The sequence below is a fragment of the Cyanistes caeruleus genome, chromosome 6 (genome assembly GCF_971803275.1).
Source record: "Cyanistes caeruleus chromosome 6, bCyaCae1.hap1.1, whole genome shotgun sequence".
In the NCBI taxonomy this organism is placed as follows: domain Eukaryota; kingdom Metazoa; phylum Chordata; class Aves; order Passeriformes; family Paridae; genus Cyanistes; species Cyanistes caeruleus.
This window is the reverse complement of record NC_141706.1, coordinates 56,564,195-56,588,081: the sequence shown is the minus strand read 5'-3', so window position 1 is coordinate 56,588,081 and position 23,887 is coordinate 56,564,195. Positions and strand designations below refer to the sequence as shown.

Below are 23,887 nucleotides of genomic sequence, written 5' to 3'. Positions count from 1 at the left end.
GAGCTCCTGGTACAATAGCTAATGAGATTGCTATCAAAATCTAGTCAGTGATTTATATGAGGGTGGCTGCTAGCATCAGGCTTATGGATTGCTCTGGGATTTGAATAAAACTCTGAATTTTTATAGGAAATTACTCCCCATGCTTTAATAAACAACATTTCATTGTCAGAACTTAAGAATGTTCAACTCCTTCATCTGAGGGCAGCATTTCAGCACATCACATCCTTATTTGTCTGTGATGTTCTGCTTCACTGCCACTGTCCCACCATGGGTGAAAAACTTCAATACAAAAGCCCAAGGACGTTAAAAAAGAAATCTCTTGTCATAAAACTATATTGCTTTCAGACAAATGTGGAACATGAACAAATTCTTCCTTAATAGCCACTTAGAACAAGTTTTTAATTGATAAGAGAATAAACTTTTCCTTTTCCTTTTCCTTTTCCTTTTCCTTTTCCTTTTCCTTTTCCTTTTCCTTTTCCTTTTCCTTTTCCTTTTCCTTTTCCTTTTCCTTTTCCTTTTGCTTTTCCTTTTGCTTTTCCTTGTGAAATTCAGAAACCATCCTCTCTTATTAAGTTGTGTGGGGTGAGCTGTCATCTGCTGTTCTCAGGCTGAGTTTAAAGGTTTTCCTGGAGCCACCTGAGGCTTTGGAGACCACTGTGGTTAATGTGTTCAATCTCACCTGTCTCTGGTTAGGAACTGACCTTGGGATCCCTGCTTTTATGGTGCCTGGGATAAGGGGGCTTTCAGCACTTTAGGAGTCTTTAAGCACTTCCACAGGAGAAAGAACAATTAAGTGTTGTGCAGGAGAACATAGGCAGGCCCCTGGGATCTACATACAGAAGGTGGGATGGATTATCTCAGCCTGAGGTGGGGCTGCTCTGCCTCAGTGGGCACCACTGCAGGATCTCATGCACTTGGTGCAATTATTCTCTGAGCAGAAACAGGGAGGCAGCCCTTGCATGGCCCCCACAGTCCCTTTGTGTCCCTGCTTTAGCTGTGCTATCTCCAGTCACCTGAGGATGAAAAACTTGATTCTGTGTCTGAACAGCAGCTCAGACAAGACTTGTTGTCTGTCTGTGACTAGGCTTATAGTGCAAATACCAACTACATAATAATAATAATAATAATAATATTTAGGCAGAAGATTGCAAGTAGGATTAGGATTTGCAATCTGGGTTTTTTTCCCCAGTTTTTCCTGGGGTTTTGTTGTTAGGTAAATGCTCATCGGCTCTGTCTGACTGCTTGTCACGCAGCATTTACGGAGATGGAGCCTTGTGCATTAGTAACATCTTTTTATAGAGGATCGTGAGATGAAACTGTGTAGCTATTTTGCTTCAAAAATACTTTCTTCAATACTTCTGGGGTTTTGTTTCCCATCATTGTTCCCTCCCCACAGGACTGCCATTTAATATGAATTGCAACTTCAAAACAAGCCCAAAGATGTCCCTTTCTTTCAACTCTTTGGGGTGGAAAGAGGGAGTTTGAAACTTTTAAGCTCAATAGATCTATTGATTTACTTTGCTGAAGTCAGGCTACCTGCCTTCCTGCAGAAGCAAGGTGCCAGATCTGGAACTGGGTTTGAGGAGGGGGCTAAGAGGGAGCCTAAAGACCCACAGCATTCCCAGTCTCTGGCCATGTCCTGTGGGACAAGGCTTTCTTCTCTCACCCACTTAATTTGCTGAAGAAGTGGCCAAGGGGAGCTGGTGCTAGAGCTGGTCCAGGCCAGGCCAAGATGAGCTTCTCCCACTCGGAGAGAGGAGAGGCTGGTGGCTTGTGTTGATGTGGTTTTAGTGCCTTTGAGAGAATGGGAAAAGCAGCAGTTGCTGGATTCTTGTTGTAATCCTGCCTTAGCTGAAATGGCCCTTTGTCCTGCTGCTTTCTGATTTCTTGTACCTCTTGTGTAAGTGTGGAAGTAACATGATTTTGGGAGAGGAGGTATGTGGCCCGAATTTGCAGCAGGGTCAAAGTGCCTCATACGCCTTGTAGGAAAATGCTCGTTGATAACGATGTTGATTGCTTTGGCGTTTTGGTGAATTATTTGCTCTTATCAGTTGGCTGATGCCCAGTCTCAGACTTAAAGGAGGGACTGACCCTTGTGGCAGCAAAAATATTGTGACTGCTCCAGAGTATTTTTATTTAGAGACTGGAGGCAGCTGGGACCCACTGTCACTGTGTGTTGTATCACCCAGCCCCTACCAGTGCTTCTGTAATACCACCTTGGGGACTGCAACTAGTAATTCTGCACTTGTATTGGGGTTTTCTGTTCAGATTTTCCCTAGCAATTCTCTGGAGTAAGGGATGCAGGAAATTGCAGATCTGGCAATCCCAGTCTTGGGTCCTCTTGACCCTTTCAAAAATGGAACAAACATCATCTGACGCATTAAAACCTTCCCCCGCTGGGCAGTGGAGATGGGAAGCTGAGCGTGTTTAGCTCTTGCAGAGCTGAGCTGTTAAATTCATAGCGCCTGTAGTTACTTGCTACTCTCTTGAAGAGAGAGAAACATCTTAAATCTTTAAACTTCTCAAGCCCATCCTTTCGTGCTGTGAGGATGTGTAACAGTATCAGAAGAAATCCTACCTGAATGTAGCCATGCCAAGATGTGCTTGCAAATCTCGGCCTTCTCCTGCTGGGCATGACTCAATGCCTGCCATGGTCACTCGTGGGGGTCTTTAAAGGCTTCTGAGGGCTGTTGTTAACGTACCTGGCTTTTGAAAGCATTGCATGTTTCAGAAAACTACAGTGATGTTGTAGTTGCTCCATTCACACCATGGAGGCCTCGAGGATTATTAGTTTCTCTGCTGAAATATTTTTTTCTAAAGTAACAGTGGATGGCATGTATGTCTGACCAGATCTGTTTTGAGCTCTGGGATGAGTGTGCTTTGTGCTTTCATTTTATTCAGATTTGGTTTAACTAATGAGAAGCACAAGTAAATGTTCTTTGTTGCCTAGAGGGAGATCTTGAACGTGGATCATTAAGAAATGGGGTCAGATAAAGAAGAGAAAATACCACTGTCCCCGAACTGGAACTTGCAAACCCATGCACTGTGCAACACCCCACGGAGCTGGAAATCTTCTGTCAATGCTCATATGACTGTGATGGTCTGCAGTGATGATAGCAGTGCCTGGCTCCAGGGTCTGTGCTATCCCTACTTGTCACAATCGCTGTGTTTCAGAAGCCTGGATTGCATTTCCTCCCGGAGAGTTTGTCTGATTGATTGCCCACAGCACATAACAATTTGAAAATGAGTTTGTTTTTAGTAATAAACCTTTATGGCTCTTGCAAAGTGGGTCTTTGCAGTCTGTTTGGGGCAGGACAGCTCCACCTGACCTCTGGTTTTGGAAGAATGCCAGCCCACAGGGAGGTAAGACAAGGTTATCAGGAAAAGAGGAAATGAAAGGTTTTTCTTACACTTAACACTTACTGTGAGCTGAAAAGTCACAGCTTGGCAAAATATATGTTTCTCCAAAATTCTGAAAAAAATATTGAATTAATGTAGCTGTAAGTTATGTGAAATGAAATCCAAAGGAATTAATTAGAATTCTGAACCATATGGTCATGTGAATCTGGAGACCCACACAACTGCGTTTTCGTATCTGATGTTGACACATTAAAATTCATCAGTTTGCAGGCAGAGTTGTCTTAGTTAATTTAACTAATACCATAACATTCCGGAGATGCATCATTACACCTCATAATGTAAACATAAACCAGGATGATTAGTGGAGAACCACTCACTTCAAAGAATTAATATAGCTGAAAAACTGCTTACAATTTAGAAGGATTAAAAGAAGATGCTAAATATGTCCCCTTATGCCTCTTGTTAAAGCCAGACCTTTATCAGTTTGTGCAGTACCTGATCTCTGGTGGTGTATAAAAGCCAATGGCTTGTTTACACTTGTTTCTGTACCACTGAGGTGCTCTTGTGTTTGGGGCTGCCTTGAACATTCTGAAATGAGAGTTTTAAGGAAGAGGTTGTTCAGTTTGTTGAACTGAATTGTCCCCATGACTCCAAAAATGTGTATTCCCCAATGCAAGCTGCCTGTGCCAAGCCTTGGAAGGGAGAAATGATGCTCTCAGGGAGAGGGAGCTGGAAGGGAAGCCAGCATTTCAGCTGAAATGTTGACCAGTGGTTTGGCTGCACTGTGGTGGGAAGCAAAGCCTGGTCCACCTCTGTGGTCTTTGACCAGGTCCAGGCTGGACCTTGCTGTTGTTGTCTGCTTTTTGGCATAGGGAGGTGGAAGAGGCTCATGCACAGGTTGAACTGGAGACTTTTCAGCTCAGAGGTGAAACTAAGGCAGATGCATGTCACGGGAGAGCTGGGTTTGACAAGGTTAATGCATTCTTGATGTCTGTTTAGACACTGGGTTTTTCCCCTCAATGGGTACTTGTTGTGTATTATATGTCTCATATATCTGTGGTGTATGCATGTTCCAAGAGACAGAACACACTCCTTGTGATTATGGTAGTCAGCTTGCAGACTTGGGTGGCTGGCAACAAAAATGTTCGTGGCTGTTTGAAGATTGTTTTCAAAACCTCTCCATTTGTGTGCATGGCTTGGGGCTGCATTGGTCACAGGCTGACCAAGGGACACCAGTTCAGGAGAGCACTGGTTGTGTCAGAGTTTTGTGTGATCCTCTGTCAGCTCCCCCATCATCAGAAATCTTGTCCTTGTGAGCAAGACCAGCTACTTTGGACCTCCTCCACTCCATGGAAAACAACGTGCAAAGCAGATATGCTCTTCTGGCTGTCAGCTTTGTTGGTAGGGGTCTTGGACCAGCCTCGGACAGAGCAATAGTCCTGGGAGGACTGGGCTTATCACAAAGTGTGCAGACGTCAATAACAGGCCTCAAAAACAGGCCTCAAATGAAGCAATTGATTTGAAAATTATGATATTGACTTGTGAACCACTGTTACTAATTGATTAAGCAGCAACAGGATATGAGTTTTTCAGGGGTCGTTTAGCTCATCATTCCACCCTAAGGCAAGACCACCTCCTATCTAAATAGGTGTTTTTATAGCCTGGTCTTAAAACCTCCACAGATGGCAATTCCATAACCTCGGCAGGCAGTGGCTTCCAGTGTGGCACTGTCATTCCCAACTGGAAAGCTTTTTTTAATCTCTAACCTAAATCTTTATCACCACAGTTTAGGTCTGGTTTTGCCATGTCCAGTCTGCTGTGGGAAAGGAGAACAGGTTATTCTTTCCACCTACTTGTCATGTATTTCAGATATAGTTATCGTGTCTATTCTCAGTCTTCACTAGACTAAACAACCTAGTTCCTTCAGTCATTCTTTGTAGGTCATGTTTTCTAGGCTGCAGAGAAGTCTTGCTCCCCAGTGGACTGTCAAATCAATGTGCTTCCTTTTTTGAAGAGTTCTGCCCCAAACCAGCTGGCTGTGTGAGGAGAGGGAGGAGCTGGTACAGGCCGACTGCTGGTCACCAGGAGCTCAGTGTGCCCATCTCTGGGAGGAATAAGTGCCTTGAGAAAGGCATCCTTCCAGCACACATGCCTCATGGCCTGCCCTCAGAGAGGGAGAAACCACCTTGGCACAGGTGCTGGTGCCTTTGAGGTTCCCACATGCCCAAATGGGTTGTTGGAGCTCCAGCAGAGTTTGCAGCCTGGGCTGAGTTTCTTGGCAGGGCTACTGGTCTCAGAAGTATCCATCAGCAGGTCCTGGCTTTTGTAGTCCCGACTTCCATTCAGATTGTCACTAGCTTTTGTATCAAGCAGAAATACATGAAAAAGAAGAGGCTGAGGGAAGGGAGTGGAGCACTTAGCTTCTCCCCCTGCCTCATGCAGTGAGCTACCTGAGTTTCCAGAGAGCCACTCAAGATTTGCCTCTTTAAAAACTTGGCAGGCTGTCGTTGCTTTAGGAATTAATATTTTTTTTCCTTGCTCCTAGTGCTTCAGCTGATTTCATAAGAAACTGTTGGAGTGGGGGCAGGGGGAATACCTTGTGCAATGAAGTTAAACCAGGGGATCATCCTTATTTCCTTACTGTGACCGGGGTTGAGGGACCTCCTCTGCCTTGGAATCACAGTTTATGCTTGGGGTCAAAATAGACCTCACAGGAAAGGGTCCAGCTACCCAGCATATTTTCTTCAGTGGCAGAACTGGTTGCTTTCCAGTCTCTCCTTCCTTGCCACCAGTCTGCTTGTCCTAGTCCAGGAATTCCAGCATCAAAGTCAAGCCAACTCCAACATTCACGCTTGGAATAAGGGATAAAACAAAGCAAGCTCCCAAAACATGGCCAACAATTACCTTGCTGCCAAGCTGCTTGCCCAAAGCGGGCATCAAGCCCATGTCCTAACTGGCATTACCTGTGGCAAAGGAATGACTAAAGGAGCCCTCCAGCCTTTTTCCCAGAGTTTAGGATCACACCCCTGTGCATTTTTCTCTCCGCTTGTTGATGGGTGCTGCTTCTGTGCTTTCCCCTCCCTGAACCAGTGGGCTGGGTGCCAGCCCTGGAGTTGTGCAAGAGCTCAGCCTTGCGAGGCTGCCAGGCACAGCGATGGTGCAAGAGGACACAGGGCTCTTCTTGCAGCATTTGGAGGTGATAATCCTAATTTCCCTTTTTTTTGTTCCATTTCTGGCAACAGTTGTAAAAGATGGAAGATAATTACCCTGTGAAACAGATTTGATTTCCTACCAGGTCTTTTATCTCTGCCAGACACTCTTAAAACTTGAGGGTTTTGGAGGGAGAATTTCATAACACATGACTGATCATTCAGCACTCCACATGTGGATTCGACCTTGGAGTGTTTATAGAGACTTGGTGGAGCTGCTGAATACAAATATTTTTATTTTTCTTCCTCTGTATTTGCAAAACATTTGGGTCTCGATGGTCTGCAGTGTTGCCATTTGGGGCTGCACACACTGACATGCCGTTTGTTCCACTGCCACTCTGCAGGTTAAACAGTAACCCGCTTGGGACACTCCTCACTCGGTGGGGCATCTCTCCGAGCTTGCAACCAGGGCTCTGCTGCTATACACAGCAAGATTTATGGCCTGGTGGGTAAATTGGATTTAGCAGAGCTAAAGCAGTAATAAAATGATTATATCAGATTGCAGTGTGTGAATATGGGGGTGAGGGTCATGTAGGACACAAATACCTCCTGAACATACTGACTTTTCTTTACGTCCTCCCTCTCCTGTAAAACTATGCTAAAACAGTGAGAAAAAAACAAAGCAGATAGGTTTGGAAAGATTCACTTCTGTCTGGCTGACTTCAGAAAGATGTGTAATTTTAAAACAACAGCATTGTTTCTTTGAGGTTGAACTGGCTCAGAGCATTTCTCCCCCTTCTCCCACCCCAAGGGAGAGACTTTATTTTCTTGCAAGTACAGGTCCGGTCTAGGGGAATTTTTTTTTTTTTTTAATTAGAGGTTTTAAGGGAAACCTTCATGGAGAATTCAACCTGTGTGCTTAAATCTTTGAGAAATGGACTGTACTTTAGTGTGTGTTTCTTTCTCTGCTCTTTCACTGTCCCTCCTTGAAACACCGGTAAAAACAGTCTTCCTAGTCTATCCAGCATCCCACTGGGATCACTGTTTTGGCCTTCAATTGTTTGGTTGGTTGGTTTGGACAGAAGATGAGATGTTAGTGATGAAGTGCTGGATGAAGGCAGACCAAAGCTGTGGGGCAAGCTGGGCTGACAGTGTAAGCACAACTGTTGATACATTTGGAAAGGACAGGCCTGTGCCTGGCTTCAAAACTCACTCTCAGGTTGTTGCTGTGCCTACCTGAGTATGTCTCTCACTGGCTAAAATGGCTTTTGATCTGTATTTTGGGTTTAACCCTCCTCTGTTAGAGTGCTCTCCCCGGCTAAGAAGAGTAGACCAATACCACCACATCCATATGGGGAGCTGGTCCTGCTTATTTCTGTGTCTTCTTGACTCAGAATTGATGTAGAGAGCTTCTTAGACATGGTTGTATGCTCCAGAGCTCCCTGGGAGGGGATGAGAATCAGCCAACCGTGCACTGTATGAGCATTGGGATTAAGTGATCTTTTCCCAGGAAAAGAGGATGGAAGGAGAGTAATGAGTTGAGGGCATCATGATGAGGAGAGGTGTCTCTTCTGTTCTGGAGCAAAGCAGCTGCCCTTCCATGTACTTCAGAGCACCACATGACCTCTATGAGCCTCCAGCCATGCAGGCTAATATGGATTACACAAACACAGTCAATGCAAAGATTAATTTTATAAAGCGAACTAGACTGGGGGGAGGGGGGAGCAGGTTAACTTTCTCCCTTCAACCAGTTTTCATTAAAATGATTTGGAGGGTGTGCCTGTGCCTTGTCATGGAGTGCAACCCAGGGATGGATGGATGCCTGTGGGAATGAAGGCTGTAGCGGAGGATCCGGGCATAACGTAACCTCCTCCAGGGATTGCTGTGTGTCAGGACTTGTTCACTTGGCCTCAGTGCTATCCTGCTCTACTGGCTTGAGATCTGCCCAGCATTGCTCTTGGTTCTCCCTGCCACACCTTCCGCAGGCAGCAGATAAGCACTTTTGGGGGATGATGTAAGATTTTCCATGTATCAGTGCTACAAAGTTGATTTTAGGGCAACCCAGTTAAATTACATTCTACGTAATAGTGAAGGGCGCTTCTTGGATAGATTTCACTGTGGTTCAGATTTTGTATAATCTAGAGAAACAGTTGCTGTTCCTGGTAAATAGACATTCCTAATGCAAATGCAATGCTGAGTGAGAGTGGTTTACAGCTAGGGTGCACAGGAGATTTAATTACATTATATATATATATATGCGATATATGTGTGTATATATATATATATGTTATATATGTATATATATATTTACAGAGATAATAGTAGTAAGAAATCAAATAATAGCAATAATGGTTGCAGTCTGAGAGAAGTGTGAGAGAAGTCTGGACATTTTGTGGACACAGACATTTTCTGGCATTGATGACTATAGTTGGTAGAAACCCTGCTCGTTCCATTAAAAATAATGTTCATAATTGGTGGGTTCAAAATTTACCAGTACAGATCATTGCTTTCCAGAAGCGGCATTTTATGCTTTTCATTGGACATTGCTTACAGCATCAGTGGACAGTGCAAGGAGAAAATGGGCTCATTAGATATGAACTTAATTGAGAGTGACATGACTGGGTATTAATATTAGTCTTGCCGTAGGCTTTTCCTTTCTTTTTTTTTTTTTGTGTTTATAGTCATGCTAGTAGATACTGAACACATTATCCATTTACCAAATTCCACAACAGCACCTCCAATAAAAGGCATAGATTTTCTTTTTTGTTTCTAAATGGAGATGCAGCCTCTGATGTCCACCTCCTCCAGATGCAGGAGCAGCAAAGCAGAAGGGCAGGGCTCTGCCTGGCTCCAAGCACAGGTCACACTTGCTACCGATGTGACCTTTGTGATGGCATTTCTGTTCGCAGGAACCCGCATTTCTGGTGGTTACGGTGGCTTATGGAATTTAACTTGGCATTTATTTTTCTGAGGAATGATCTGGTGACAAGAAGCTGACACAGATTTCTTTGGGGTCCTGTCCCCAGGCGCTCCTACCTATTTCCCCTCCCCCACGAAATATGCTTGGGAGAAGAAAGAGATAGATGGAATGGAGGGGTCCGTTTTCATTGGGAATGGGAGAAGCAGGCAGGGAAGGCGGCTGGACGCGGGGCTGCGATTGGCGCCGAGGGAGGCGCTGGTTTGTACAAATACCAGGATGCGCTCCTTTGTGCTGGAGAGCTTTCCGTGCGAGGCAGAGCGAAAACGCCGGGTGTGTTGCTGTCACGACCATTTCAACTCTTTTCGGTACCTTAGCTTTTCTTTTAGGGCACGATGCTTTTCCCCCCACCTGTCCCTTGGCCTGCACGGGGGGAGGCGCGGGTGCCCCGGCAGGGCTGTGTGCCCCACGCTCCCTGTGCGCTCTGCTCCCGGCCAGGGTGAGCAGCTATCGGAACAGTTTGTCTCACAGGTCAGTGCCATCTGTGCAGGGCGCCTCGTTTGCCGAACAAAAGGATTTGGAGGGGATGAAGGGCTACGGCTTTAAAAAACCCCAGCTGAGTGGAAGAAAGGATGCTGCCACCTGCTTCTAACTGCACATGGAGCATTGTTCCCTCCCGAAATGTTCAGCATCACTTTTATTACCTGAAGCCATGCCAGCGCCTGGCAGCGTGGTTTTTGACTGGGGGAGAGGCTAATAGATTCATTCTGCCTGCTACTGATAGGTTTTTTGTTTATAGATATTTTACAGGGTTTGGTCTGACAGTTTTGTCCCCTGGGTAATTGAGCTGAATTATTGAAGGCCCTGAAATTAACAGTGTCATTTTTAATAATTAAAATAAAATAAATCTCAGCCTGTTTCTCAGGTTAGGTTATTTCCTCTTTCTGATTTTGAAGGAGTGTGTGAACTTGTTTGGAAGAATGTGAGGACTCAGCTTGGTTTTCAATTTTGTTTAACAAAAATATGGGGAAAACCCCTAGGTGTCCAGGTAAGGTCTCTTAAAACATCCAAGCCTTAAAGATAAGAAAGCAGTAGGTGGGAAAAGTTCAGAGTATGGTAAGCACTGCTGGTAAGACTTTTTCCTGCCCAAATACTAGAGTCTCTTGGAGATTATTCTGGAGCGAGGAAGAAGCTTTAGAAACATGTTTTAATTTTTTTCTTTTAGATTATAACACTGAAACAAAATTTTTTACTGGCCTGATTAAATGTGTGTAGGTTTTTAAGATTTTTTTATTCAAACATTCAAATTTCTTTTATCATTACTTCAGTTTTTAGTATTTCTTTATTCAATATTGGAATTTCCTATTTCCTGTGGATTTGGGAATCCTCCACCTTTGCTGTCTGGGAAATCCTCAGTGGTGGATTTCCAGGAGCCTGATTTGGTTAACCCTGGTGTTAACACCAAAGTTCTGGCCTTTGTTCCCTAGCTCTGGGTCAGAGCTCATGTCTATGAATTACTCAGGCTTCTGTCTCTTGAAAAGGGTTTACAAAATCTGGCTCTTACTTTTCTGTACCAAGTTCTATCATTTCTTGCAGGATCAAGAGCTATATGCGTGGATAGTGACATCCACATGTTTGTGGAGCTGCAGCAACAACAGGGGCTGTTCCCTGGTGGGGGTGGCCAAATGGGAGCTGAGACACTCAGATCCCATCAGTGCTGCTGCCTGTTGGGAGTGAGCATTTTGTGCCAGTGAAGGAGCAATTGGAGTCGGAGAAATGACCAGCAACAGTCAGAGGGTAGCTCGGGCTGGAAAGGGCCTCAGGAAGCCTTTTCTCCAAGGTGCTGCTCATAGCAGGGTTGTCTGTGAGATCAGAGGAAGTTCTGTTGGGTCTGGAAACCATGCAGCCTCTCAGGTCAGTTGGTTGCAGTGCTGGATTGAAGGAATGAGGAAGCTCCTCAGGCCAGTAAGTCTTTCTGTGTCTCTGCTTGTGCGTGTGCTAATGTCTAAAGCCACAGAGGAGGTCACAGGTGGGTTAGGACAGCTGGAGAACAGGAGGAGTGGCTCCAGGCCCAGCAAATTTAGCTGGTTTGTCTGTGCACACCCAGCACTTTTTATTGATAAGCATATTGTTGTATTTCCTTGGCAACAGTGTTATGGCAACAGTGGATTTCCAGTTTGCGGACTGAAGGTAAAGGAGAGGAGGTGGTGGAGGGCCTGGCCAGGGCAGGGGCTGGGGCCAAGGGGCTGTTTTTGCTAAGGGGAGAAATATGAGCCATTACCTCCAGTTGCTGCATGAGGCTCCAGCGCTGCTCTGAAAGTTGCTGGCTGCTGCGTGATGTGTGCCAAGGAAGGACTCGAGGATGTGGCTTTGCCTTGCGAAACATCAGCAGCTCTTCAGTTTCTGCCTGGGCACCACATAAAAGAGAGGAGCTGGTGTGTGGTTAAGGCAGTGGATTGGGCCTCGTGGGGCTGGGATTGGCCACAGACTTCTGGTGTGACCTTAGGCAAGTCACTTACCTTCTCTGTGTCTGTGCTCCCATTGGCAACATGGGGATAGCAAGGTGTGTTCCATTCAGCATGTCCAGCTGAATTATGCACTCTTTGGGCATTGCTGGCTTTCCTGGGCACTGCAGAACGGTGCTTCAGGCTGTGCTCTGTGCTCTGTCTGGGTGCTGCTGTCACAGCCAGCTCCAAGGCCGACATGCTCCTGCTTTACAGATAAGGAATGTTGCCTTAGGAGCCAGGAGGACACGGCTCCCGAGGATTGCCACCCACGGCGGGTTTGGGTGGGCTGAAGGGTGGAGTGCCTGGTCCCCAGCATGAGGCAAGGTACAGGGGCTGACTCTCTAGTCTAGCACCAGGCCCTGCTCCCTCACCTCTCCACAGCTCTGCTGTTTGCTTCCTGACTTCTCAGAGCCCCTGTCCTCCCTGCAGAAGCAGAAACAGCAGCTTATCCCATTCCGGTTCCTGCACAGCAACGAGTGGCTCAGACCTGCCCAGAAGGGGTTTCAATACCTCACTTGGAGGACTTCTTTGGCCTGACTTTGCCAGGCTCAGGGGGAACATGAGCTGGTAGAATGCACTGGGGGTGCCCATCTCCAAGGATTTTGCAGGCTGCTTTGTCCTTGCTCGATCTTACTTTTATTTATCGTGCCTGAGCATTTACACAGAAATAAGCGGTGTTCTCAAATAATGCTGTTTTTAAAGCATATAATTTAAAGGTTTTTATCTTTGTCTACCTTCTGGCCCACATGCCCTTTCATTCCCTCTCAGAGGAATGGGTGAAATAGGGGATCACTGGAGCTGTGTGTGTTTCTGGGGAATATTCACTAGAGCATCTCCCAAATCACTTGCAAAGAAGCATTTTAGCATTCAGATGCCAAGCCGGTACTTCAGAAAGCTCCTTCAAAGGAAATATTTGGCAAATCCGTTTTCACATCTCTTAAAAGTGTGGGAAGATTTTTTTTTTAATTCGAAAATCTGGTTTGGGCCCTTGCTAATTTTCAGGAAAGACTGATGGAAGGATTATGACCAACCCTAATTTTGCAAATGAGGTAAGGGAGCAAAGCTTGTATAATAAAACCACAGGATAATGTGTCATCTTGTGCCCTTTCTTCACTCACTGGCTGAATACAATTTACTTGTAATGATGTATGAACTTTTCTTCAAGTGAATTCTGGAATATATTTTGCCAAAGGAAAGAAATCTCAGGACTACCAGATCTCATGATATCTCCCTGCTGTTTGGGGCATGCAAATTATGGGTGAGTTTTTAATGTGTTAAGTTCTCACAAGCCTAAATCAAATCCTTTAGGAGAAGCCACTGGGAAAGACATTTCCCAAGACTGCAGGACCCTTTTTTTTCCTTTTAGCCTTGCAAAGAGTCTTGGATTTGGTTTGTTGGGTTCTTTTGTTGTTTTTTGCTTTTAATGAGCAGCAATATTAGCTAAGATTCCTGCTCTTAGGAACACAAGGCATGAACTTTCCCATTTCTGTGTGGGCATGTTGTGTGAGCAAGGAGTGGTGGATTCAATCCACTGGGGCTCCCAGTATTTTCATATTGATGTCTTTGTACTGAGTACTGGGTGCTGAACAGATGACAGCCTGGGTGACATGCAGGGGGGTGAGGAGCTGCCCTGGGGCGAGCGGAGGGCAGGGGCTGGGTGGTGCAGGGCTGATGTGCAGACAGGTACTGCAAGGGCAGGCTTGGTGTCTCTCAGGGGCTGTGATGGCAGGGGAAAAAACCTTGCTCTGAGATCACACCTAACAGTGCTGGAAAAGCCTGACTCTCTTGTCCTGCCTATCTCCCCAGTACTCACTTTGAACTGGCCCTCTAATATCTGTTGTCCTCCCAGAAGGCTTTTCCAAACTGTGATCCCTGGATCTGGCTGATACCTGGTGCTGTTGTTGTTTTCACGGATTCCAAGCGCTGCATCCTTTTGCAGTCTGGAAACCAGGCACAAATTGTTTTCCCAATATCTTTTCCTCAGGTAAACATTGCTGTAGATGCTGCAGCTACATTATGCAATGCAGATAGGTGGGGACAGTCCTTTCTGCCAGCAGTAGAAAGGGAAAGTTGTTTTGCTAAGATAAAAGTGGGATTTTCTCCAATTGCTAGGCACACAATATAATATCCCTTTCTCGACTTTGTTATCCTTGGCAGCTAGAGGTGGCTGGAGCTCTGCTCTTGGGGGGAGAAGTGGGTGAATCAGGAAAGGTTTTCAGAGTGCAGCACTTTTGACCAGGTTTTGGACAGATCCCTCTTCTCCAGGGGCAAGGGAAGGCAAGAAATGGGCTCTGCATGCACCTGGGGCAGCACACAGGGCTGCTCTGAGTGCTGGCTGTGCCTGCCCCTCCAGCTGTGATCCTGCCTGTGTTTCTGGGCCAGCACTGTGCTCCTCCTGCCAGGGTTCTCCCTGGCCCATCAGCTGAGATGCCGCTCCCGACCGTGTCCTCGTGCTGTTACCCTCGGCACATCTCACCAGGGCTCTGCTGTTGTTGGGGCTCTGCCACTGGCTGCCTGTGTCTGCATGCCAGACATCTTCCCCAGATGCCAGCAGGGCTGTCAGTGCTAAAATGAGAGTGGCGAGTTGTGGGTCCCCGAAGGCCGATGGTGGCACGTGTGTCGCCGTGGGGCTGCGCGCTCCCCGCTGCGGCAGTGGCACGGGCAGGGCTGCCTGCAGCCTGGAAGGGCCTGGCAGCTGCCTCTCCCCGTGCCCTGGGCTCTGCTGCCTCAGTGACACCCAGCACACCCATGGTCTGAATGAAATAAAACATTTTGTGCCCTCGTGCAACAGACTCAGTGGCAATTTGGGGGCCAAGAGGGAAGAGTTAAAATTTCTATCTTCTTTCTTGTCCTTGGTGATCTCCTTTATAGGCAAACCACAGACAAGTATAATATGTGTGCATCATTTTAGTATCATTATTTCTAATTCACACAATGTTTCAAAAGTCAAGGATGACCCAGTAGCTGTGGTATGCTCCCTGTGATAAAATTTCCAAGGGCCTTGTGTACTGAAGGCCCCATGGCTTTTCTGGTGATTGCAAATCCACTGAGTAAGTGTATAGTACCTTAAAAAGCTGCCAGTTTTTTCATGGAAACTTGAGATTATTTGTAAAATATTTGCTTGTTGTGTTTTTTTTAAGTTATTGTCACTGAACCTGTGGTTCTGGTGTCTGTGTATTTGAATATTTAAAACAATGTCAGTAAAAGCAAAAAAACCCAGAAAGTGAATCTTTACCCTTTGTCCAGTGTCTAAATTAAAAATAATTACCAAGAGCAAAAGTATTTGCACTTCATTATATGAGGACTGACTTTTCCAATTGAGGAATTGTGAGATTGTGAAGAAAATTCAGTTCAAGGATGAGCCCAACTTGGAGTCTGTTAAGGAGTGTCTGTCATCTTCCCTTCTTCAGTCAAGCTGTATTAATCTGTCTGAAAGCTCATATTCCCAAGGGCCACCCAGCGCTTACTATACTGCAGCAGTGACCTGAAGGAGAATGCGTTACTTGTGTTATTTTGAAGAAAAGCTGAAACTAAATTTTTTGGCTAAGCAAAACCAACAGTGAAACCAGCAGATGAGTGCTAGAGAATCCTAAACCAAGAGGCACTTTTATCCATTGTCTCCATCCTGGGCATGCCCATCTCTGTATGTGATCACACTTGTCCAAAAGAACCATTACCCCTTTGTAGGTGCACAGCTCATCTGGTAATAATGAGACATGGGTATTCAAGCTGGCCAAATTTATCCCTGAGGTCATTTCAGATGTCTCCAGGAGAATTAAAACAGGACTGAATTTTCTCCTGAATCTTTGTGTTTGCAAATTAATTTCTGTGAAATCTATTTTTAATTATGCTGTATCTAATTATACCAGATTTACTATCTTAAGGGAGAAATGCTCTAATGTCCAAAATATAAAATATTTTCACAGAATTACCGGGTTGGAAGAGACCTCCAAGATCACTGAGTTCAACCCAGCCCTAACACCTCAACTAGACCATGGCACCAAGTGCCACATCCAGTCTTTTTTTAAACACATCCAGGGATGGTGACTCCACCACCTCCCCAGGCAGACCATTCCAACACTTTATCACCCTTTCTGTAAAAAACGTTTTCCTAATTTCCATTATTTCTAATATCCAAAGCAGAGTGAGTGTGGCCTGTCCCTTAGATTAATCTTACACTGATGCTGTGTGTGAGATGTGGTGATGGGTATATCCAAAATGCACCAGTATGAGGACACAGGAGTTCAGAAGGGATGTTTGGGGTTAGTGAATGCTGCCTTGTGCCATAGTGAGCACTCACACTTGACACTGACTGCCGCCTGAAATTTTTGTTCCTGCTGCTTATATTGCAAGGCAAGTTATATTCCTGGATCTCATACCCTCCTTTCTATTGTAAATGTCTTCTAATTTAGTCTGTGTTCATATTTTCATCTCTTTCAGCTGCTGAACATTTTGCTTTTTCTGCCATATTCTTGCCCAAGGCAAATGCTGCTGAGTCCTGGAGGAACACAAGTCTGTCGGTGTGAATCCTGGGTTCTGCTATCATGATGTCCCTTTCATCCTAGCAGCAACATCTAACCTCATGATATATCCTGTGACTGTCATAGGCAGCCATGCAAAACGAGCCCTTCAGCTCCCACCTGGGAACCTGTGCTAACGCATTACTTTGGAAGAAGACCTATATGAGCGCAGTCAAGGACACCTTAAAACCCCCAGTTAGTTGGTACATTTTTAGAGAAACACATTTGGGGCAGCCTTGGCTCACAAAAAGGTAACGTAACTCCTGTGGCATGCAGCATGCTGCTGTGCCTGGCAGCTCTGTGCTCAGCACTTCTAGCTGTGCTGCTGAGCAGGACATGGCCCTGCCCTGTGGACTGTGCCAGGCAAGGGACGAGGGGCAGGGAGAAGGAAACCTGCTGCCTGAAGTGTGGGGCTTGGGGGTAGGTGAGGAGGATGCTGCTCATGGCTGTGCTGAAGGCTTGTGATGCACAGCTCTGATCCAGAAAGGCATATGGAAGTATGATTGACTCTAGGCAATGGCTTTTTATCATTCCTCGGGTTACTGAGCTGTTCAGCCAGGGTTTAACACTTGCTTAGCTCTGCAGGAAGTTTTGCTTAGCTGGTATTAAATTTATTCAGATTTTTTGTCTTGATGGGGAGGCCCAGATCAGAACTTGGGGTGGGGAAGTCATACCGCACTACTGGAGCCTGGGAGTGCCAGGCTGGTATTCAGAACTTTATCAAGTTGCTTGGGAAGTGCTGTAAGTACTATGAGGCATACTGGCAGTCCCAGATTTGTTAATGCTGCAGAGACAGCAGGTTTGCTACCCAGTGTGGCAGGGATGCTGCCCTGGCTGAACTGTGCTGTAGAACATCACAGTGCACTTTCCATTCCGCTTAGCCGAGTATCCTGCTCTGTGGAGGGGAAAGAACAGTGGGGAGCCATTAGCTCCGGTTCGGTGATGAAGCACCAGGCATGTGGTGTCACAGGCAGCTTTTGTGACCTCGTGCTGGGCAGCTGCCAAGGGCTGGTGCTGGCTCCCCATGCCCAGCTGCACGTCCCCATGCCTCGTGCCAGCCCCAGACAGGGATGCTCTGCGTCACCAGGTCATCCCGGGATGTCACTGCCAAGTGTCCCCCCTTTAGGCAGCTGCCTGCGGTTGGATGGGCACAACAGCTGAGGTCTTGCCCATTGTTAGTGGCAAGCTTTTAAGCAGAATGTAGACTTTCCAGGTCCCAGGCTTTGGCTCCCTTCCTCCCCCCCACATTCCAATTCTTGCCCTCTTTGCAATCACTGTTAGAGGGTTTCCCAGATCTGAGGTCCCTAGCCAGCTCTGGTATCTTCTGTGACCAAAACCAACCCTTTTATGCATTGAGGGAGTAAGTAGGAATGCTTTTATTTTTGTGATACCTCTTAATGCATTTTGCTTGAGGAACTGTTTGTTAAAAGGGTTGAGCGGGGTTAGAGAAGATAAATTTGAGCCTCTGGGCATACTGTGGCTTGATGGGCATGAAGCTCTTTCTGCTTCTGCCTCTGTCAGAGACTTGCAGTGCCATCACGTCAAAGGCTGGCACTGGCTACTGCAGCACCATCAGGACTCACTTTTCTTCTCCTTCTGGCAAGAAATTTGCTGGGAAGCCATTTGTATTATTTAACTAATGATGACTAATAGTTGAAAGTGGGTATCTGAGCAATGCAGAAGTGTGCCTGTCTGAGGTCTCAGCACTTACCGTCTGGGTTTCATGCCTAAGAACACAGCCCTCCCTAAAAAGACAAAAAAGCAAAAAAATATTTTGCAGGAATCCTTTCATTCTTCCTTTCTGAGAGTGAATCATCCTGAAAATGAGATCTCTAAAAATTCTCATCTCAGTTTTTTTTGAGGCAAAATTGGGTGATAAGTAGTTTTGGGGGAGAAACAAAGAAGTACTGGAGTCCCTTGTCTCTTCTGGGATATGCACTCCTTTGAGTGTGTGTATGTTTTGTCCCAGCTCTGGGTGACAGCCAGATCTCAGCATGTTCTTCCTTCAGTCCCTTGTGTGTAGACACAGGTGTAGGGACTAAGGACATGTATCTCCATTCTGCTGAGGCTGTCAGAGGCAGGTGTTGGCTCTTGGCAGCAGCCAAGGATGGCTGGAGTACCCCTGGCTGAAGGGCAGATGAGCTTTTGCAACGTAACCCCATGCAGTCCCATTCTGGTTGCTGCAAGAGGAGCAGCAGCCCATAGCCTGGACACTGTGCACTGGGCAAAGTCCAAACAGCTCCTTGGAGCCTCTCATGCAGCTCAGGGTGATGGAGTAGCCTGACAAAGCAACCCAAAATGAATCTACTCTGTGACGTGCAGCTGGTTGGGCTGAGCTCACCAGGAAGGAAGCTTTTGCCTCATGCATGATATTTTTGAGCATCATGTTATGTCTTGTGTATTGCTCTGCTTTGGCCTGGGTGTCCTGCTGTTGGGTACTCATGAAGCCTCCAAGGTCTGAGAAGTCTCAGAGGTCTCTGTTTAATTATTTTTGTTTTGTTTTATAATTATTTACCCAGTTACTCTTTTCTCCATGCTGCCTTTCAGGACAGCACCTGCTTCCCTCCTAAAGAAGCCATTAGCTTGCATGCTCTGAACCAAAATGTTAGCTCAGCTGTAACAGATGGATGGATATGGGCATCATGTAGCAACTTAATGAATAATATCTATCACCTAATTTCCCAAAAGTTGTCATGTAATGAGGCTGGTGTCATGATTATTACCTCTGTAAATCATGACTTTAAGATGATGACAATCCCTCCTGCCCCAAGGATATGGGACAGCCAGACAGTGATGTACATTTAATTGCTGTGTGAAAGAGATGATGTGTTCAGGAGCTCACCATTGTATCTAAATTATCTTCTGCAGCACAGACACTGGAGGAGATCAGTGCAGATTGGAGGGGATGGAGCTGCTGAGTGCATGTGTGTGCTTATTCCCTGGAGCCAGCTGGTGGATGTGGTGTGAGCTGGCCAGTGTGGGATGTGACCCCCAGGCTGGCCTTTTCGGTCTCTCCTCAGGACTTAAAAAGAAGGGGATGGAAAGGAGCTCACAACTGTGTAGAGATGTTTACTTTATTGTTCTGATGAGTGTTTGTGGTGAATACCTCAGTGGACAGAGGACTTTGACCTCCCAAACACAACCTTGGCTTCAAGGGTGAAAGCTGCCAAACCTCTGCCCAAACCTCCTCCCACTACAGGAAACCTCTGTCCCTGATTTCTTCCTACCACAAACCACATCTGGCCATAAAGCAGAGCCAGTGCCCATATTGTGGCTCTCAGCTTGCTCATGCAGCTGATTCCTGGCCAAGAGAGGCATCACTGCTTGCTTGCAGGGCCTTCCCACAGCTTCTCATTCTTCATCAATTGATTGTAAAATTATTTCTCTGGTGGGCCTTTAAGGTGCCTTTGACACAAAGATCCTCTGCTATGGCAGTTGTTAGGGTTGTGGATGAATCAGACATTGCAACTGACCCTCGGAAAGTGGCTGCTGCCAGTCTGACTGTACTGCTGGCTAATTTTTTGATTTGCTGTGCTGCCTCCCCTGCTTGGGTACTTCTATGTGTTTAATTTCTCTTTTTCTTTTAATTCTGCCCCCATCTCATGGTGTGTGGGTTGGTGTGGTTATAGGATGGGGCAGAGCAATGAACATCCTGATGCTGTGGTCTTCTCCTCCACTGCAGTGCCTCTGAGCCATGTGATGAGCAGAGGTGAAAATAGCCTGAAAACTGTGACAATGGCTTCTTTGGGTCAGGCTGGAGCTCCCCCTGGCCCAATGTCCTGTCTCCAGTAGTGCTCAGGGGAATTAGAACCAGAGCAAAGTGATGACCACATATGATGATGGGCTTCCCTACAATACTCTCCTAGGCACCAGAGATTTTGCAGCTCAAGGACTTCCCAAGCCAGGAGTGTTACCTTTGGGTTTGGTGGCCCCTATGCAGCCACCACTGGCAGTATCACAGCTGCTCTCAATTTTTGCAGCTCAGGCCCAAAACCCAGACGCTTGCCTGCTTTGTGGGGAGAAGGCTGTAAAATCAGCAATACTGTGAATGTCTGGATGATGTGAGCCATAGGTCATTTCCAAAGCCACTGAGTGCTGTGGGCTGCATGGGATGGGACTGCTCAGCCACGTGCCAGTGTCTGTGTGTTTCAGGAAGAGCCATGGGGGTGCTGGAAGAGAAGACCCACAGTGTTGATAGACCATATCTTGTGCAGGTGATGGCACCTGCCTCTCCTCCCTCATGTTGGCTTGCACAGCGGTGACCAGTGTCCCCCCAGATGGGTCCATTCCCACGGTGCTGACCCAGTGTCTCCATCACCTGACCCTCTCTTGCAGGGCTCCCTGCTGGAAGTGCAGGCAGGTTCTGCAGAAGGAAGGTGAGGGTTCCAGCAGCCTGCATAAGTGCAGAGCCAGAGGGGGCACATGCAAATACCTCGGCTCTGAGAGCACATACTCTCGGGCATTTACAGCCAAAAGATGCCCTTGAGCATTTCCTTGGTTTCCTTTCTTCCCCCAAGTATGAAAACATCATCCTGCCAATGCTTTGTGGTGTCAGATGTTCCCATACCTGCTGGAAAATTACCATCTGCTAAAGCAACACTGGCTATGCTGATGGATTTCCCAATGTAACACTAATTTCTTCTCTTTAGCTCTCGGTGGTGAATTGGCTGCAGTTGGTCTGTGTTGAGCCTTTTTTGTCACTAAAGACATTGTAGTGCTTATGGCATTAGTGGTTACATAAGCTGGCTGTCTCCAAGGGGCTTTGCTCTGGCACGATGCTCCTTTAGGGTAAGGGAAGAGCCTGCCTCAGAACAGGGGGACATGAAAAAAATACACGTATGTAGTCGACTTATTTGAACTTAACACACGCCGCAGGAAAACCCGGATTTTGGAGTTTTCATTTATTCTCTCTGGCTCCACAGATTAGAAGGGGACCGTGGGAAAGCTGCCAGGGCCTGGGGATCAATCCAGCCTTTGTAAATCCTTTCATCTGACTGGCGGCTTCATACAATTGAGTATTACCCACTTTATTATTGTTGGTTGATTAAATTCCTGTTGGTCAACACAAATAGTGCTGTGCAGGCTGTGCGTTCATGGGATGGAGATTGGCATTGCAAAGCACTTCCTAGAGAAAGGCAGGGGCAACCTGTCATTTAAAACCACATTCAGAGGGTGTTTGGCAGTGATGGGGAGGAGGGGGGGAAGAACAAATCCCTCCAGGCAAGCAACTTCCCAGGCATTTCTCACATGCCTGCCGAGGTTCAGCTGGCAGTGAGGGAGTGTGAGGGTTGGGTCTCCACTTTTCTGGCAGTGGGAGCAAGCAGCCTCAGCAGGAATGCACTCACCAAGCCCCTGTGTCTGCAAGGTGGGGAGGTGTGGTGTGGGGTGACTCCAGCCTGTATAACCAGGATTAATGGGATGAAATTAGGTGAAGGAGAAAGTTGTCAGGAAATGTTTCCTCAAGGTGAAAGCTATTAGGCTGCGGCACAGTTTCTCAAGGGAAGCACTGGGCACTTACGTACTTGGGCTGTGTTTAAATGACAACATGAGAAAAATCTGGCTTTGGCGAGGAGATGGATATTATCAGTGACTTTGGGGGCTCTAGGGAGATATGACTGCTCCCCAGGGACAGTGCATTTCTGGGAGGGATGGAGGGGACTGCAGGGTCTTCAGCAGAGGTTCAAGTTCCAGGGAGCTCTTCCAAAGCAGGGTGTTACCAGTAAGCTGGTAGCTGGGATTGTCCTGGTGTTAGTCAGGGCTCTGGTAGGTCCTGCAACAGCACCCCCTAATTTTCTTGGCCTTTCAAAATGCTCTTTCTATGTCTGGCTTATAAGAAGGAGGGCATAGAGCATATTTCTCCAGAGTGGGAGTAACTGGCAAACAAAACAATTTGGGAACCTCTGTGCTAGATGACCTGAAACATATTTATGCTTCTATGAATGGTGTTACTTTAACCATCCATGTGTTTTACTTCACTATTCTTGTGCCTGAACCAATGAAACACCCTTTATCTTTGGGTGAATGATTTATTTCCCATCTCTGTGCAGCATACACCCCTAGGAAATGAACCCACCTGGTTATTTGGGGTCAGATAGGGGATATCAGCAGCTTTAGGGGACTTGTCCTTTGCAGTCTTTTTCTTCTTCTGTAGGTGCAACAAATAACTATTCTGTGGGAATAAGACTATCTTCTGTCCCTCTACTCAGATAGTCCTGAGGTGTGGACCCAGAGGAGCCCCAGGTGACCCTCTGCAGTGAGCAGACAGAAAATGCCTGGAGCAACACGGTCCTTGAGAGTGAAGATGTTCATCACAGGGTCCCTTTCCACATTGCTTCCCTTTGCCCCAGCTCTGCCACGATGTGTAACCAGAACATGAATGTGACACGAGGGAGGGAGCAGGGGCTCACACTGCTGAGAGCCTGCTCTTCAAGCCTGAAACACGGAATATGCATTTGAAAGCCAGCACACAGAGGTGGATCCTACAAGCCCCTGTGTGCTGCAGGAGCAGTGAGGCCGAGAGTGAGCCATGAAGGCTGCTTTGTAGCCTAGAAAAGCACATGTCAACCTGCCTGGCAGGGAGCCTTCAGCAGCCAGTCCAAAGGGCTTGAGTGAGAGGCAATAAATTGGTTAATAAATAATGGAAAGCTGGCTGTGTTGCGTAGTTTTAGTTTCTGCATGTAACCTCAGAGAAACATGGCAAACATGCAAAGCTGGGTGAAGACTTGTTTGGCTTGGGGGGATCAGAAAATCTTCTTCAACTGCCTGCACTCTGAATCATTGCAAGATTTTATTATCACCAGGGTCAAATGCTTGGGCTGTCCTTGTCTACCCCAGGCAAGGCAATGGTGGAGTTTCCTGGTTTGCTGTCATCACCAGGGACTTTTTCAGCGGGGTGCTGCCAGGACACCTGCCCTCACAGCGAGGGCTGCTGAGCATCCCCTGCAAGGGGCCGGTTCTGGCACAGAACAACTTTGTAGAGCACTTCCCTGAAACTCCTGGCTCAGGGTGGCAGCATTGACAAGAGTGAGTCGCACTTATTAGGGAAACTTACCTGAGGATGCACTAGCTGTTTCTAAATGTTATCTCCTATTGTTATTGTACTAGCACTGTGCTATTAACTTGTTTTAAAACAGGTTTTGTTCCTTTGTCTCACTGTTTCAATCCAGCCCAGTGTTACACTGTAATCTGTGCCTCAGCCTTGTTTCTACTTCTGTCAGACACTGTACATTATGAAATTCTTAGGTATGTGTTGTCTGGCCTTTCTTTCCAGGCATGAATTATACATTTGCTGTATTTGGGCTCTTAAGCCATACCCTGTGTCACTCACTTAGGTATCTGGAGTCCCTGTTCTGTTCAGTTCTGGGTTAAAGCATATTTTTGGTTGGCCTACTGCTGTTCCCAGCTGGTCCTGACAAAGCCCATGCTGGTTTGGCA

General features: G+C 46.6%; 3 protein-coding genes across 7 annotated transcripts in view; 2 read left to right on the top strand and 1 right to left on the bottom strand.

Moving 5' to 3' along the window:
* Positions 1-23,887, top strand: part of CCDC85C (coiled-coil domain containing 85C) — a 110,759-nt gene that overhangs the window by 30,470 nt on the left and 56,402 nt on the right. The gene's annotated exons all lie outside the window — the stretch shown is intronic.
* On the bottom strand, positions 3,424-14,521 carry LOC147652710 (uncharacterized). Its single transcript, XM_086894409.1, has 4 exons — positions 11,946-14,521; positions 11,708-11,833; positions 3,856-3,948; positions 3,424-3,472 (listed from the first exon to the last, which is right to left on the bottom strand). Exons 1-3 carry the CDS (start codon positions 12,129-12,131, stop codon positions 3,892-3,894), a joined length of 369 nt encoding a protein of 122 aa, XP_086750535.1. The 5' UTR covers positions 12,132-14,521; the 3' UTR covers positions 3,424-3,472; positions 3,856-3,891.
* On the top strand, positions 11,110-22,718 carry LOC147652709 (uncharacterized). 3 transcript variants are annotated; one of them, XM_086894407.1, is made up of 5 exons: positions 11,110-11,391; positions 11,578-11,616; positions 16,374-16,445; positions 16,541-16,704; positions 22,660-22,718. In XM_086894407.1, exons 1-5 carry the CDS (start codon positions 11,203-11,205, stop codon positions 22,661-22,663), a joined length of 468 nt encoding a protein of 155 aa, XP_086750533.1. In that variant the 5' UTR covers positions 11,110-11,202; the 3' UTR covers positions 22,664-22,718. The 3 variants fall into 3 exon arrangements, with proteins under 3 accessions (XP_086750533.1, XP_086750532.1, XP_086750534.1); XM_086894406.1 differs by having other exon boundaries at positions 11,110-11,455; positions 16,374-16,453; XM_086894408.1 differs by lacking the exon at positions 22,660-22,718 and having other exon boundaries at positions 11,110-11,455; positions 16,541-16,677.

What these genes read in the sequence shown, in the direction of transcription:
- LOC147652709 (XM_086894406.1), top strand. Translation starts at nt 11,203, where the DNA reads ATGACCAGCAACAGTCAGAGGGTAGCTCGGGCTGGAAAGGGCCTCAGG. An exon ending in AGCCACAGAGGAGGTCACAG is followed by an intron (nt 11,456 to 11,577) that starts GTGGGTTAGGAC and finishes CCTTGGCAACAG; the next exon opens with TGTTATGGCAACAGTGGATT. An exon ending in GGAGGAACACAAGTCTGTCG is followed by an intron (nt 16,454 to 16,540) that starts GTGTGAATCCTG and finishes TGACTGTCATAG; the next exon opens with GCAGCCATGCAAAACGAGCC.
- LOC147652710 (XM_086894409.1), bottom strand. Translation starts at nt 12,131, where the DNA reads ATGTCGGCCTTGGAGCTGGCTGTGACAGCAGCACCCAGACAGAGCACA. An exon ending in GGAGCACAGACACAGAGAAG is followed by an intron (nt 11,834 to 11,945) that starts GTAAGTGACTTG and finishes TGTGGTGCCCAG; the next exon opens with GCAGAAACTGAAGAGCTGCT. An exon ending in GCCTCATGCAGCAACTGGAG is followed by an intron (nt 3,949 to 11,707) that starts GTAATGGCTCAT and finishes CTCTCATTTCAG; the next exon opens with AATGTTCAAGGCAGCCCCAA.